Consider the following 16,600-nt stretch of genomic DNA (forward strand, 5'->3'; position numbering starts at 1 on the left):
CAGTAGATAAGTTATATTATAGCCTTCTCAGACACTGAGACAGATACACTGTAATTGTCACCCTAGCTGCTAGCAGACTTCTAATATTTGCTTTTCTTTTCAAGTGCATACGTGCTAATCAGAGCAAAAGCATTTACCAATTTTAAACTATTTGTCTTAACCTTGTCGGGGATCCAAATCAGGACCTCAGCTACGAGGCGAGCAAGCTAAAAATAAATGAACTGCGAAAAAAAACGAGATGCAGTTGATCATGTTGATTCAATGAAAATACAAAATGAAATAGACCACCTGCAAAAAAAATAATATTTATGTTGAATTGTTAAGTATATTTTAGACTTACGATAAATTTTACACTTAAGATTTTTTGTGAAAAGGGCTTCATGCTATTCCATAACACATACTTTATTATTTTTCAATATTTTATGGTCTCTTTCGGGGGTTTTGATAGTAACTTGTGAGGACATTTATTTTCTTCCTCCATATTGTGATGAAATTGACAGGAAAAAAGGGTAGGGCATAATAATCTCATGTCGGGTCTCAAATTCAAATTCTAACTGGATTTTCCAACTGTCTGAAATGTTTGAGTTGATGAAAAAGTATACGTTACTAGAAATGTAAATAAAGAAGCAAATAAACTAATTTATATATTCACACAGCGAGGAATGAGCTTACGGGAAGGAAAAACGACAGAGACATCTGTCTCTGCAAAAACCTACGATGTTTGATATGGTGACTATTTAAAAAGTAGATAAAAATTGTTAAGTCCTCCATATAAACTTCCGTTGATCATTGGATAATTGCCAGCATAAATGGAAATAAATTTTTTTGGTAAATGATATAGTTCTCAGGACAATTGACAAGGCTGTAAACTGTACATCACTTCACCAATAACAACATCATGGTATATTAAATTAGGAATAAAGCGGATTACAAACATGAATTTTCATTATATTAAATATGTCATGCAATCCCATATATCATGTTAATGCTATCATCAGAAGTTTAGTCTGCGGTTTCTCAGGCTCTCTCTCTCTCTCTCTCTGAAACAGAATATTAATGAGCCGATTATACGATGTGTCACTGAAGCCACATTGCTGGGTTTGTATTGAGAACCTATTGCATGTATTGGTTAAGCATTTTCCTTGTATATCCATGTACTATATTTTATCAAGCACTTATACTTTGCAGTCTAGCCTATGGGACACATACAAATAGCTGATATGAAACAATTGGAACATTGGTAGTAAAGTTCTTTTTCTAATATTAATTTTGAACTGTATCGTACGTTATTCTCTGTACCTTATGTTATTGTGCTAATCCAAAAAAAACCTAAAAAACTATAAAAAAAAAAAAAAAAAAAAGGAAAAAGAAAAAAAGGAAAACCAACATTTATTAATAAATTCAAATAAAACGAGGTGTTCGCTATAATTCTAGGCAACACCACAAGAGACAAGTATTTGATGGCGCCAGTACTCAGCATTGTATTGTTTAGTACGGAAAGCCCCCCTCCCTCCCTTTACGAAGTAAGCCATTAAACTAAGGATATATTTAGTATTTTACAGTATAAATATTATCAATAAGTTTATAAATTGCGCAGAAGTATTTGTTTTTTGACGTGACTTGCAATTCTGGGAAAGGTTAACAGCTGGGTTTTTTTTTTGTAAACTCTGCCAAAAATGGATTTTGATTAATCTTTTTAATATCTGGATTGCATGATCGTGGTGTAATACAAAGTTTTCAAGTGAACTACAACTGCAATTTGAGTATCACAAATCAAACAACAAAAGCAAGGCACTTGCTTTAATTCATCAAAACAGAGGATTCAAAATGAAGTAAGTAAAAATATTTAGTTCGACATCAACCATTAATATGATCGATGATCAAGAGCATGCTTCAAAAGTGTTTTTTTGTGTGTTATTGAAATAAAGAAATAAAGAAAAAGAAACAACAGAAACTTATTCTAGTATTTAACAGCATAAGGAAGAGTAAACATTGAAGCTTTCTGTTCATTCAATAAGCCTATCAACTTTTTAAGGCGAAGCACGAAGTTTGTTGGCAATCCAATGTGCATGCATCAAACAAGCAGCCTCGTCAGCAGTTTGTATATTTGTATCGATCGATTAAGAGGTTGCTTCATGTCAAAGCTATATAATTATATACAATATTAGGTCAATGAAAGAAAAATATAAACTTTTTTGTATGAGGCTGAGAAACTGAGAAGAGCGAGGTTCTATCGAGTCGTTCCCGAGTTTTGCGCCGAGTACAAAAAAGTGTATATTTTTATATGTTCTTCTTTTCTAAACCAAAATCCCTTTTGAGTGCTTTCCACGAAGTTGTCAATTTCATTAACACCTATAGAACATTTTGATCAATTCAGTGAGCTGAGAAAGGTTATTACCCTTTGACTCAGCCAATCATCTTCTGAGATCACAGGCAACCACACGTTGATTAAATTTTTTTATACAATTGGTTCGGAAATGGATATATTTCCATAGAATTAGAGAAATCATGTTAACCTTTAATTTGAATTTGTTTAATGCATTGTTTCATTGTAGGCCGTTTATCATTTTTTTTAAAATGCATTTGACGTTAATAAAACGGAAAAACAATATCATTTTATATTCAAAATTTGGATCGCATATAATAATTCACCTTAATCATTACACATGACCAAACACTTACACATGACCAAACACTCCCAAATGTACATAGGCAGCAGTCCTTTTACGCCAATTACTGTTTTTCGGGGGTATAATTTCCGCCAAATTTTGTTTTTTTAAATGTGTCAATTTTGCGCCATTCTGAACTCATTTGCGCCAATTTACCTGTACACAGTATCTATCATACATATTGTAAAATGATTTATTCTTATGTTTGGCTTATAAGGTACCATTCATGAAATAATTGTTACACTAATGTCAATACTGAAGGAGTGTATCTTATTTCTTATGTCACAAACTTAATGTTTAAAATGTATATGGCAATACATATTTGAATTGAATTGAAATTCAAACCAACAGATGAACACTTATTATCAAAAGTGTTCAGTAAGGAATATAGAAAAATAAATCAGTTTGAGATTACTAACAATGGGGCATTCCAAAAAATGCAAATAACTGTTTTATGCATCCCATTCTTCAACGCATGTGTTTTTAGTGACGCTACAAGCTACTAAATACTAAAATACAGTTACATTGCAGCAGGATTTAACAAAGGACGTTTTAGTAAAGGAATTATTTGTCGTTCAAAAGTGTCAAAATATGCAGGAGAACTCAGCCGCAGAGACGTTGTGTGTGCAATGAGTTACAAATTCCAGTCTGTAATGTATATGCTGTCCGACTGTAGATATATCTATATATTTTTATATATAAAGTATTCTATTAACTGAATCATGTAAAGAAAGTGCACGGGAAGTCATTTTCCTTTTAATTGGCGCAATCGTATATTTTATTTTTGGCGTAAATGATACTATGTTATTTTAAAAACAAGTGGCGCAAACGAAGCATTAAAGAAAGTTGTGGCGCAAACGGATTTCTTCCTGTATATTTGCACCCAATTTCGTCAATTTACCGCATGGCAAAAAGTTTTTGAGAACTGGCTGTTGGAACCTATACAAGCAGACGGCAAGCACATTTCAGAAAATTGTTTAGACAAACTAATAGACAGAGTATGTTTTTAGAATTAATTTTGTAGCTTTGCTAATTCTATCGTCATTGCGGCAATACTGACTTCCATCTTGACATCGAGAAGTAGCTGCCACAAATCCTGTTCAAGGAATGCCGGTCTGATGAAGAGTATTCAGTACCAGTTGAAACTTGTGGAAGATAATGATGGAAAGTGTGACTGTCCTTCAACTCCGAGTAAGTTTGAATAATGCAATAATAAAATCTTAAATCTTAAAATGGGATTAGATATTGAAAGGCTTATATCAAAATTTTCTACTTTGCTAATAGTCTCCGTTAAATTAATTTACAGGTTTTCTAGAGGAGTTTGACCTTACCGTACAGACACCTTTTTTTTTGTTGACCTCTAATTATTTTGTACGGCCTTGAATAGTTATCAAAGGTACCAGGATTATAATTTAGTACGACAGACGCGCGTTTCGTCTACACAAGACTCATCAGTGACGCTCATATCAAAATATTTAAAAAGCCAAACTTGAAGTTACGCATTAATATTCAAACTCACATATACTTATATTTACCAGAAGATGACACAACTTTGAAGCAAATTTTTACCCGGAATATGAAAAATGTTATAACAGTCATAAAATTAGTGGAAATCTCTGCATTTTTTTATTTTGTGTCAAGGAACAATAAATTGGTAATGTCACAGATTTGGGGAAAAAAATTGCATACATCTTCGGCTCTTTGAAATATAACTGAAATCGAAAAAAATAATGCATTTAAGTCTTTAATTGTCAGAAATATTGCTGAGCTGAGGTAATTCTTATAAAATAGAAAGCACATAAAATAAGTGAAAAACTTCTTAATTTGTTTTCAATCATAAATTCATATATGTTGTTGGTAAATAAATTTCCTTTTTAATGATGTAAAATAATCATGGGATCACCGACTTTATTTTTATGTTATAACTAAGCTGTTATCCAGTTGGTAGTGAACAAAGTAAAAAAATCGACGTTTTATGGCCAATAATAAGATAACGTTACGCTTATTTCGACATTTTGTGGTACTTTTTTTTTACCTAGAACAATACTTTGAATGATATATACCGTAAAACAAAGTCGGTGACGCCATGATTATTTATCATCATTAAACTTCATTATTTTTTAGATTTTCAGTTAAGTTCAAAGAGTCAAAGATTTTACCAAAATCTGTGACGTTGCCCATTTAAATTACTGTAACTTGACCTTCACAGACATACCTTATAATTGTTCTGGCAATGCTGAATGAATATATAATTCCGATTTTTTTTTATTAGGTTTCGGAAAGGTTGGTTTTCTGGTATATAATTCGAAAGAGTTGAAGAACATTGGTGGTGGTTCTATCGTTGTGTACGACACTGTTACTACCAACATCGGAGGAGGATATGATAAGTCAACTGGTATATTTACTGCACCCGCAGAAGGACTTTACTACTTTGACTGGACAGTTCTTACTAACTCTGGGAAGTCTTTCTACACACAATTAAACCTAAATAACACCGTAGTTGCAAAGAATCATGCTGGCGCTTCAGGGATGTCTACACCCATGCCATCTAGTCAGAGTGTTGTTTTACAAATGAAGAAAAATGACAAAGTATCTATCAGGATTTATAGCGGAGGTTTATTCATGTATGGGAATAGATGGTCAACCTTTAGTGGTTTCAAAATATAAATAAAATAAATTGAATCTTAGAAATGGATTCTTTTATTTATTATCTATAACCTGTTCCAATGACATTTGTTTCCAATATATTTAATTTATAGGAAGAAAATGTGTCAAAGCATAAAAAAAGCTATTTGAATGATTAAGTTATGACTTGAGTTTGAATGTCCCGTTGGTATCCATCGTCACTTTTTTAAAAGAGTAAATTTTTTAACGATATTTACAGAAAATATTTTGCCATTTTTCTGTGCTCATGAATTTGTTTCCTAGCAGAACCATTTTCAAAAAGTCTACCAACATTCAATCAAATTAGTTGTATATAGCCAATTGTGTATATTCAAATTAAGACCGAGGCCTGTACAACTCAAATGGCTTTCATGGTTGCTTTCTAACAGATCATAAAAAAGCAACATTTGAAACTTTGTTGGAAGAAAATATATGTACTTATTGTCTCACGAATACAGATGTATTCATTTTGGATATCTAAGTCTGGGTTAGAATGCACAAAAATTTGTAAATTTTCAATTTTGTATCAAAATGATTTCAATCAGACAACATGTAGAGAACGCTGAATGTCATTTTGGTGTTTCCAAATACATGAACTTGTTTTGAAAAACATTATTGGTATAGACCCTCTAACATTAGTTTTCAAGTATTTGATAACTTTTTATATGTTGACCCTGTGAGTGAAAGAAACACTTGGAATTTGGTCTTACTACTTTATATCTCGGTACTCGATTGGTCTATCTGTCTTTCATGAAAAGAGTTTGATATATATATATAGTACGTTTAATTAAAGATTTAAATTTTCGACATGCATGGTTGTCCATGATTACCCTGGTGTTTACTTTGCTTTTGATAAGGGTTTCATCATAAGGTATTGGGAATTTGATTATTGGTGATTCTATGGATAATGTTTTATCTGCTTTCAAGTCTAATTTCTTGTAAAGATGGCCAGTGAAGTACGTTCATCATGATTGTAGCTCTTTCAGTATATTAGTTTATAAGGCATAGTTAACGTATCTTGCTTTACGTTTTTTCTCTACAGTTCATGTTCTCTGTTGTGTTTGGGTCCAGGACGGTACAGTAGTAATCTAGTTTGGGCCTAATCTTATATACGTTTAAGCTATCTTATTTACTCTTTAAAGATTTTATAAACAGAATAGTTTAATCGATATGAATAATAAGGTGGAGAATGGAAATGAGGAATGTGTGTAAGAGAAAACCCGACCAAAGAGCAGAAAACAGCAGAAACCACCACTGAGTCTTCAACACAGCGAGAAAATCCAACACGGAGTCGGGCTTCAGCTGGTTCATAAACAAAATATTTACTAGGTCAATAAAAATGGACGCCACATCAAACTCCAAAAACATATAAATTAACTAAAATTTAAAAACATACAACTTGAAGGCTAACAAAGGCCAGATACATGTACTACGACAGGCGCAAAAAATGCAGCAGGCTTAACCGTTTTTTTTTTTATTATCACAACCCTCCCCTTTTACCTTGTAGCAAATTAAATGTAGAAAAAACACACATTCATATGTGCAGTAAAACTCAGAAAAGAAGTCCGATTCCGATTTCAGAATAGGAAACAAAAGAAACTAAGCAAGATGACAATGACGCATAAATTAACAAGAGACTACTAGCAGTTACTGACGTGCCAGCTCCAGAACTCAATTGAACTTATTAAAATATTATATCTTTATCATATGAAAATTAAGCACAATCCCTCCCGTTAGGGGATCAGTATCACATCATCATAAGATATATGAGCAGAACATAACCCGTATCATGCCATCAATTGGTTTTAGAATAAATGTGGGGTTTTTTTCCGATGCAAAGACCCTGCTTTATGCTAGACTGACATGATGATCCAGATTTTTAACATAATAGCTCACAAGGTCACAAGGTTTAAACAGTCCACAGAACGACAAGGTAACCTACACAGACACATTATTCTGTTACGCCGAGCAGACTAGTCTTTGCTCTTACTGTCTCATACTGCATGCTTAGTGGAGCAGCAGAAAAAATAAAACTATATAGTCTTTGGTTTGACCAGGCTGGACTTACAACCCACAATCTCTCGCATTTAGGCAAACACGCGACCATGTGACCAGCAAGGCGATGGACAAAACAAGGTGAAGGTTATATCGAATGTCAATGTGACAGCAACCATGCAACAAAAGCCAAATGACACCAAACATAGTTTTAAACTAGAGGCACTTAACCTGACTCTATTTGGGTTTTTGAAATCATATAAAAAAAAGATAAAATTTGGTTTAATATTGCATTTAGTTCTGTGGTTTCTAAAAGAAGACATTTGTATGGGTCCTATGTTAAACTTATTTCCCCGCTTGCGGCCATCTTGGATGTTGGATCGGCGACAAAGTAACAACACTTGGTCATTCATGCTATGTTTGGTTTCTTTCCCTTGGGTCCTACATTTGTATGTCAAACTAAGTCCCCCGCTGGCGGCTATCTTGGAAGATGGATTTGCTACAAAGTAACAACACTTGGTCAGCACCTCATAAGGAGCATTCGTGCTATAAATGGTAATATTCCATTCAGTGGTTCTCTAAAAGAAGTCATTTGTATGCATTTCCCATAGGGTCCTATGTTAAACTAAGTCCCTTGCTGGCGGCCATCTTTGATGATGGATCGGCTACAAAGTAATAACAGTTGGTCAGGACCTTATAAGGAGCATTCGTGCTATGTTTGGTTTCATTTCATTCAGTGGTTCTCTAAAATAAGTCATTTGTATGCATTTCCCATAGGGTTCTATGTTAAACTAAGTCCCCGTTGGCGTCCATCTTGGATGATGGATCGGCTACAAAGTAACAACACTTGGTCAGGACCTCATTAGGAACATCCATACCATGTTTGGTTTCATTCCATCCAGTAGTTCTCTAGAAGAAGTTCAAAATGTAACCAGGTGCTCCGCAGGGCGCAGCTTTATACGACCGCAGAGGTCGAACCCTGAACAGTTGGGGCAAGTATGGACAAAACATTCAAGCGTGATACAGCTCTGAATTTGGATTGTGATCAAATTTTTGACATTATATGGTTTTTTTTTACACAAAACAAATGTCAAGATTTTACAAATCAATTAAAGATTTCTTCAAACTTTTTAAATCTAAAATTAAATAGTTGACACAGCATAGGTTTCTGACACAGAATGAATGTGGTCTAATGAACTTAAAAGTTTTTTTTTGCCTTTGAGCAATTCACTATGCTGTTGAATATTAATCCTCTCAAAAAAATGTTTGAAGAAATTTTCTTTTTATTTATGAAATCTGAAATGAGAAAAATTTAAACCCCCCCCCCCCCTTTTTTTTCACATCCCCGTTTCCCTTTTTCCAAAACTGATATCAATTCAAATTTCTAAGGGAGTTTGCAACAATAACTACTCTTTTAAATACATCATAAGATATTAAAATGTAAAATAAAGTGCTTGTTATCACTGAATGGTAAAGATTGGTTGGTAGTAAAAGTGAATATACATTGTTTATTGTATAAAACAATAAAAAAAACTTCATCAGCAACATTTTATATTGGCAAATTTCCAATGAAGTTATTTACATAAAGTTATTGGCAAATAAAAATAGAAAATGACATCATAGTCATGTCTGGCAAATGTCCAACATACATTATCTAAAAACATTTTAGATAAGATAAGGAAAAAAAGCTTCATCAGCAACATTTTATATTGGCAAATTTCCAATGAAGTTATTTACATAAAGTTATTGGCAAATAAAAATAGAAAATGACATCATAGTCATGTCTGGTAAATTTCCAACATATATTATCAACTACTATTCTATACAAAGAAAGATAACTCCAATTGAAAATTAATTGCTATTGCACAATATTGTGCAATTAGATATTTCTTGCTATTGTGCAATACTGTGCAATTGAAAATTTCTTGCTATTGCACAATACTTGATATGGAATCCTGATTTGGACCAACTTGAAAACTGGGCCCATAATCAAAAATCAAAGTACATATTTAGATAAAGCATATCAAATAAGCCCAAAAATTTAATTTTTGTTAAAATCAAACTTAGTTTAATTTTGGACCCTTTGGACGTTAATGTAAACCAATTTGAAAACGGGACCAAAAATTAAGAATCTACATACACAGTTAGATTTGGCATATCAAAGAACCCCAATTATTCAATTTTTGATGAAATCAAACAAAGTTTAATTTTGGACCCCGATTTGGACCAACTTGAAAACTGGGCCAATAATAAAAAATCTAAGTACATTTTTAGATTCAGCATATTAAAGAACCCCAAGGATTCAATTTTTGTTAAAATCAAACTAAGTTTAATTTTGGACCCTTTTGGACCTTAACGTAGACCAATTTGAAAACGGGACCAAAAATTAAGAATCTACATACACAGTTAGATTCGGCATATCAAAGAACCCCAATTATTCAATTTTTGATAAAATCAAACAAAGTTTAAATCTGGACCCTTTGGGCCCTTTATTCCTAAACTGTTGGGACCAAAACTACCAAAATCAAACCAAACCTTCCTTTTATGGTCATAAACCTTGTGTTTAAATTTCATAGATTTCTATTTACTTATACTAAAGTTATGGTGCGAAAACCAAAAAAAATGCTTATTTGGGTCCCTTTTTGGCTCCTAATTCCTAAACTGTTGGGACCTAAACTCCCAAAATCAATACCAACCTTCCTTTTGTGGTCATAAACATTGTGTTTAAATTTCATTGATTTCTATTTACTTAAACTAAAGTTATTGTGCGAAAACCAAGAATAATGCTTATTTGGGCCCTTTTTTGGCCCCTAATTCCTAAACTGTTGGAACCAAAACTCCCAAAATCAATCCCAACCTTTCTTTTGTGGTCATAAACCTTATGTCAAAATTTCATAGATTTCTATTTACTTAAACTAAAGTTATAGTGCGAAAACCAAGAAAATGCTTATTTGGGCCCTTTTTGGCCCCTAATTCCTAAAATGTTGGGACTAAAACTCCCAAAATCAATCCCAACCTTCCTTTTGTGGTCATAAACCTTGTGTTAAAATTTCATAGATTTCTATTCACTTTTACTAAAGTTAGAGTGCGAAAGCTAAAAGTATTCGGACGACGACGATGACGACGACGACGACGACGACGACGACGACGCCAACGTGATAGCAATATACGACGAAAAATTTTTCAAATTTTGCGGTCGTATAAAAAGTTAAGGACAAGGGACAACGACAGACGACGGACGACAAGTGATGAGAAAAGCTCACTTGGCACTTCGGGCCAGGTGAGCTAAAAAAATAAAAAGAGACAGGCGCTTAGTGTTCGAAGCTGCAAATGGCCCTGAGTATACAGGATATGAAAATACAAATGTAACTTGAAATAAATGCTCTGCAGGGCGCAGCTTGATACGACCCAGAGGTTGAACTCTGAACAATTGGGGCCAGTATAGACACAACATTCAAGCTTGTATTAACAGCTCTGAATTTGGATCCTGATTAAATATTTGACACAGCGTAGGTTTCTGACAAAGAATGATTGTGGTCTAATACACTTAATTTTTTTTAATTTACCTATTATGGTATAATATGATATCCAAAATCTAGATAAATGGATTGATTCAGCATATCAAAAAATCACAAGAATTCAATTTTTGTTAAAATAAAATTTCATGATTTTAACAAAAATTGAATTCTTGTGATTTTTTGATAAAATTTTGAACCCTTTCTGCCTTAATGTAGATCAATTTTAAAACGGGACCAAAAATTTTAAAATCTATTAAAACACAGTCGGATCGGAATATCAAAGAACCCCAATAATTCGATTATTAATGAAATCAAACAAAGTTTAATTTTGGACCCTTTTGACCTCAATGTGAACTGATTTGATAACAAGCCCAAAAATCAAAAATCTCAATTCATGGTTAGATTTTGCATATCAAAGAACCACATATACAATGTATTCTATGTTTGTTGAAATCAAACAAAGTTTAATTTTGGACCCCAATCTGGACCAACTTGAAAACGAGGCCCATAATCGAAAATCTAAATAGATATGGGAAGATGTGGTATGAGTGCCAATGAGCCAACTCTCACTTGGCCCTTTGGGTCAGGTGTGCCAAAAACGAGAAACATAAAACACGTATAAATCACATAATCAAATGACGGTACATCAGATTCCTGACTTAGGTTGGGCAGCACTCTAACAAGCAGATGTCCAATTCATCTGAAAATTTCAGGGCAGATAGATCTTGACCTGATAAACAATATTACCCAACGTCAGATTTGCTCTAAATGCTTTGGTTTTTGAGTTATAAGCCAAAAACTGCATTTTACCCTTATGTTCTATGTTTAGCCATGGCAGCCATCTTCGTTGGTTGGCTGGGTCACCAGACACATTTTTTTTAAATTAGATGGTTAAGAATTGACTATATAGGGCAATAACTCATAAAGGGGTCATCTGACCATTTTGGTCCTGTTGACTTATTTGTAAATCTTACTTTGCTGAACATTTTTGCTGTTAACAGTTTATCTCTATCTATAATAATATTCAAGATAATAACCAAAAACAGCAAAATTTCCTTAAAATTACCAATTCAGGGGCAGCAACCTAACAACGGATTGTCCCATTCATCTGAAAATTTCAGGGCAGATAGATCTTGACCTGATAAACAATTTTACCCATGTCAGATTTGCTCTAGATGCTTTGGTTTTTTAGTTATAAGCCAAAAACTGCATTTTACTCCTATTATCTATTTTTAGCCATGGTGGCCATCTTGGTTGGTTGGCCTGGTCACCTGACAAAATTTTTAAACTAGATACCCTAATAATAATTTTGGCCATGTTTGGTTAAATTTGGCCCAGTAGTTTCAGAGAAGAAGATTTTTGTAAAAGTTAATGACAACGGACGACAGACGACGGACGACGGACGCCAATTGATGAGAAAAGCTAACTTGGCCCTTTTGGCCAGGTGAGCTAAAAACGTTAATTAACACATTATGAATGAATAAATTTGATCTGCGATACCTGAATGCAAATACATAGTTAATAAAATTATTAGGGATAAATATTTAAGGTCAAAAGTAAATAAACAAGTTTAAACAAAGCTATGGTAAGATATCACTGTGTAATATTTAACAATTTTTAGAAAATCATCACTTTTGAAAAAGAAAACGGTTTCATATTCTACACAGGTAAATGAAAAATAACTTTGTCATTTTGTAAGTATACTACTTCATCTGTGTGTAATAAAATCTTCTGATAAGGAATACCAAGAAAGTTCTGTAATATAAATAAACTTAATATATAACTTGGTGAATATCAACAATAAAACTATACAATTAGAGCTAGATAAAACTTCCTGTACAGATTTAAGGAAAAATTGAATAAGTTTGATGTTAAAGTACGAAGAAGTGAAAATTAGTTGATATTCCAAATAATCAAAGCTGGTACATTGACAAGATCCATATTAATATAAAATACATGTTTAGATTCAGCATATCAATGAACCCCAAGATTTCAATTTTTGTTAAATTCAAAATAAGTTTAATTTTGGATCCTTTGGACCTTAATGTAGGCCAATTTGAAAACGGGACCAAATATTTAAAATATAAAAATACAGTCAGATTCTGCATATCAAAGAACCTCAATATTTCATTAATTTTTTATGAAATCAAACAATTTTGGACCCTTTGAATCTCATGTGGACCTATATAAAAACCGGGACCAAATTCCCAAAGCTGAAAACACGGTTAGATTCAGACTATTAAAGAACCCCAAGAATTCAAGAATACCCCATTGAAATTGGTCAAGTAACAAGCAATGTATACAAAGTATTAGAAAAGTATTGTTTTTGGCCCCTAATTCCTAAACAGTTTGGGCCATTACCCCCAAATCAATTCAAAACTTCCTTTTTCAGTTTGAAACCTTGTGGCACAATTTCTGAAAGATCCATACACTTACATGTACACACAAGTTATTGTCTGGAAAATAGAAAAATACTTACTTTGACCCCTTTTAGGCCCATTGTTTCTAAACTGTTGGGACAATAACCCCCAAAATCAATCCCAACCTTCTTTTTGTATTTTCAAACTTTGTGTTTAAATTTCAAAGAGATCCATACACTTAAACTAAAGTTATTGTTAGGAAACTAAGAGTCTTCTGACGACACTGACAACAACAACGTGATACCAAAGTACACAAAAAAAATTTGCGGTTGTTTAAAAAGACTGCAAAGATCTTAATGACATAAACATAAAGAGATGACTTCATCTACTGTAAATTCAGAAAGCATTAGGAACATGATAAACTATCGACACATTCAGAGCCGCCGGTGGCATGTTGTTTAGACACCTATTGTTAAAGACTTGTATGCTGACCTTTAGATATATTCTGGTTATTGTTGATTCAGTTTTTTAAGTGGATACCAATTGTCATGGATTTGACTTGGTTGGGTTTTTTTTTATTTCTTTGTTTTGCAAAGTCTACATACATTTGAATTTGTGGTTTAAATATACCAAAATCCAGGAAAATTGGTATCTTTCACAACAAATGTGTATCATGTGGATGTCTAGTACATTGCTATACTCCTTTGTTCCATATGATATCAAATGTGTCAGTAATAGGATTTCAGGAATAGCTTAAAACAAATACAAACAGAGTTCATAATGTGAGTTCTAATCATAAATACAAAACCAATAACATTTCATTATTGCATGATTTTATTTAAAACATAGCATCATAACATTTTCTGGTTTAAAGTAACCTTTAAAATAAGTTATACAACTTTTACTATGGAAACAGAAAAGTGGAAGATAGCATTATTTTTAAAAATTACAATTAAAAATTATAAAAAAATTTTTTAAGGGTTCTGCTGAACCCAGTGTCTCGCCTACTTTAGCTGTACATCGCAGTCTTAACAACAATGAGGAAAAAAATCAATAAAAATATTCACCTTGATACTATCTTTTGATTGTAAGAAGCTTCTGTCCAAGTTTGGTAAAAATTCAGGATAGTTTATGAATCTAATAAATGTTTTAAAAACTTTAACTGCTGACTGTATGTAATGTTAACGGAAATAAAAAATAGGTCAATTTATAAGTAAAATACAGATACACAGGAACAAAATTTTAACAAAATTTCCATCTAGCTACTAGCTTTTGATCATTAAAAAAGCTTCTGTAGAAGTTTGGTAGAAATCAAAAATAGAATAAGAAAGTTATTAAAATTTTAAAAACTTTAACCACAGAGTTAAAGTGTTGTTTCCTGGCAGAAAATCTAAGTTTAAAAGTAAAATACAGAAAAAATGGAATTTTACTTTTACAAAATTTACTTCTAGATACTATCTTATGAATATTAACAAGCTTCTGTCTAAGTTTGGTAGAAATCCAGTATAGTTTAAGAAAGTAATTAAAATTTCAAAAACTTGAACCAGAGAGTGAATATTTGTGGACGCCACCACCGACGACGACACTTATGGAATGTAGGATCGCTATGTCTTGCTTTTTCTACTAAAGTCAAAGGCTTGACAAAAAGGAAAACCTGTGTCTCAGCTAAATTTGTATAACTTTTTTTATTTATGTATTTTAAGACTTATAAGTCCACAATTTAAAACCTTCCTCAATATATACCTTTTTTCTCCTTCCCAAACAACAGTGAATGCATGCCTGTTTAATGTTAGACAATGATAAAATACAACAATAAAAAAATATATGCTTTAGCCACACACAAAATTAAATAAAACTCATATCATAAAAATAATATTTGGAATGGTTTTTTAAAGGGATTCTTTGAGTCAAATCGGTTAACAAAATAGATCATGTATAACATATACCTATGTATATGGGGTTCGACGACTTACAGAAAAGAGCGACGATTTACAGAAAAGAACCGAAAAGGACAAAAAAGGACCAAAAAGAACCGAAAAGGACCGAAAAGAACCGAAAAGGAGATCAACGTTTTTTGTAATCGAAGAAAATTAGCAAATTGCAAATTATTTAAGTCTATTAAAAATGAAAGGATATTTTTGACAAAAGTTTATCATTAGGTTTTTAAACCTTATACTGCGACAGGACTACATATAATAACTTACTGTACATGTGAAAAATTATAGGTAGGGTCGGATGCCTAACTTATGGAATAGAAAACATAGAACAGACAAGAACATATAAGATATTTATTCATTACTGTCAAACAATCGTTCTACGTTAATTGTATTTATAAGCTAAGTGTCGTTATTTTGTCCAATCTCGGTCGCTAATTCATTTCGAACATTCCAACAGTTCCTTATATATATTTTTTTGGAATGTGTATATATATATATTCCATTCATCAGTGAATATATAATAACACGGACATTCGTACAATCGGACAAAAAACAAAATAAAACAAAATATCGTGACGGAAAACTTTACAGTAGTTATTGAATAAATACGAATATTTCGTTCTTTTTTTTTTGTGTTTGTGTATGTGTATTACATGAGGGAGGTAATGCCCTTTACCGTCAGGCGTCAAACGGTCATTTTCGGCTACCGTAAGCGTCAAATGTATAATTTTTTACCGTGATTCGTCAAAATATCCTTATCGTGATTCGTCCGATGTCTTAAATAATTATCGTTACCGTTATTTTTGGGGAAAAATAGCGTGATTCGTCAAATTCAGCTGATTTTTTTATCGTCTAAAAGAAAGTGTACATGTTATCGTCATTCATTAAAAATTATCGTTAACGTCTTTGGTTAACATTTTTACCGTTATACGTCATTAAGGTACTCCCATCCTACCCTGATCTTACATGTTAAATGAAAACACATTAATTGTTACTTTGACACGTTAAACCTGTCAAGGATTTGAATTTTTCAAGGACAAGTCCCGCTATCTCCATGCACAAGTTTCTCTATAGATACATATACTAGCACAGGCCAACATTTATTTTATCACCATCTGACATCGTTTCGCTAATGTACATAGCTGTTTTAAATGGTTTATAAGATAAAATTATTAGAAATCAACAGGCCATTATCTTTTTCACGCCCTTTAATCTATACCTATAAAAGAGTAAACAGTTATCAATTATACAGAAAGCGGGTGCGCTATTCATTTATCTATATTTCCTGAAAGACGAAATGAAATGACTGTGATGTGCACAACATTTATAATAATGTAGATAATGATGTAATTTTTTTTTGATTTATCTCCTTTTATTCACATGTAGCCCAACGTTTTATACCGTAAATTGAATTAAGAAATTGAAACGAACCAGGAACATCTTAAAGTTTGCCATGG

At 32.5% G+C, this 16,600-nt stretch overlaps 1 protein-coding gene across 1 annotated transcript; it reads left to right on the forward strand.

The window, feature by feature from the left end:
• The first annotated feature begins 1,688 nt into the window (after positions 1–1,688).
• Positions 1,689–5,336, forward strand: LOC139492513 (complement C1q tumor necrosis factor-related protein 3-like). Its single transcript, XM_071280685.1, has 3 exons — positions 1,689–1,832; positions 3,694–3,860; positions 4,942–5,336. The coding sequence occupies exons 1-3, from the start codon at positions 1,828–1,830 to the stop codon at positions 5,334–5,336; spliced, it is 567 nt and encodes a 188-aa protein (XP_071136786.1). The 5' UTR covers positions 1,689–1,827.
• Positions 5,337–16,600: the final 11,264 nt, after the last annotated feature.

The sequence above is a fragment of the Mytilus edulis genome, chromosome 10, assembly GCF_963676685.1.
Source record: "Mytilus edulis chromosome 10, xbMytEdul2.2, whole genome shotgun sequence".
Classification (NCBI taxonomy): Eukaryota; Metazoa; Mollusca; class Bivalvia; order Mytilida; family Mytilidae; genus Mytilus; species Mytilus edulis.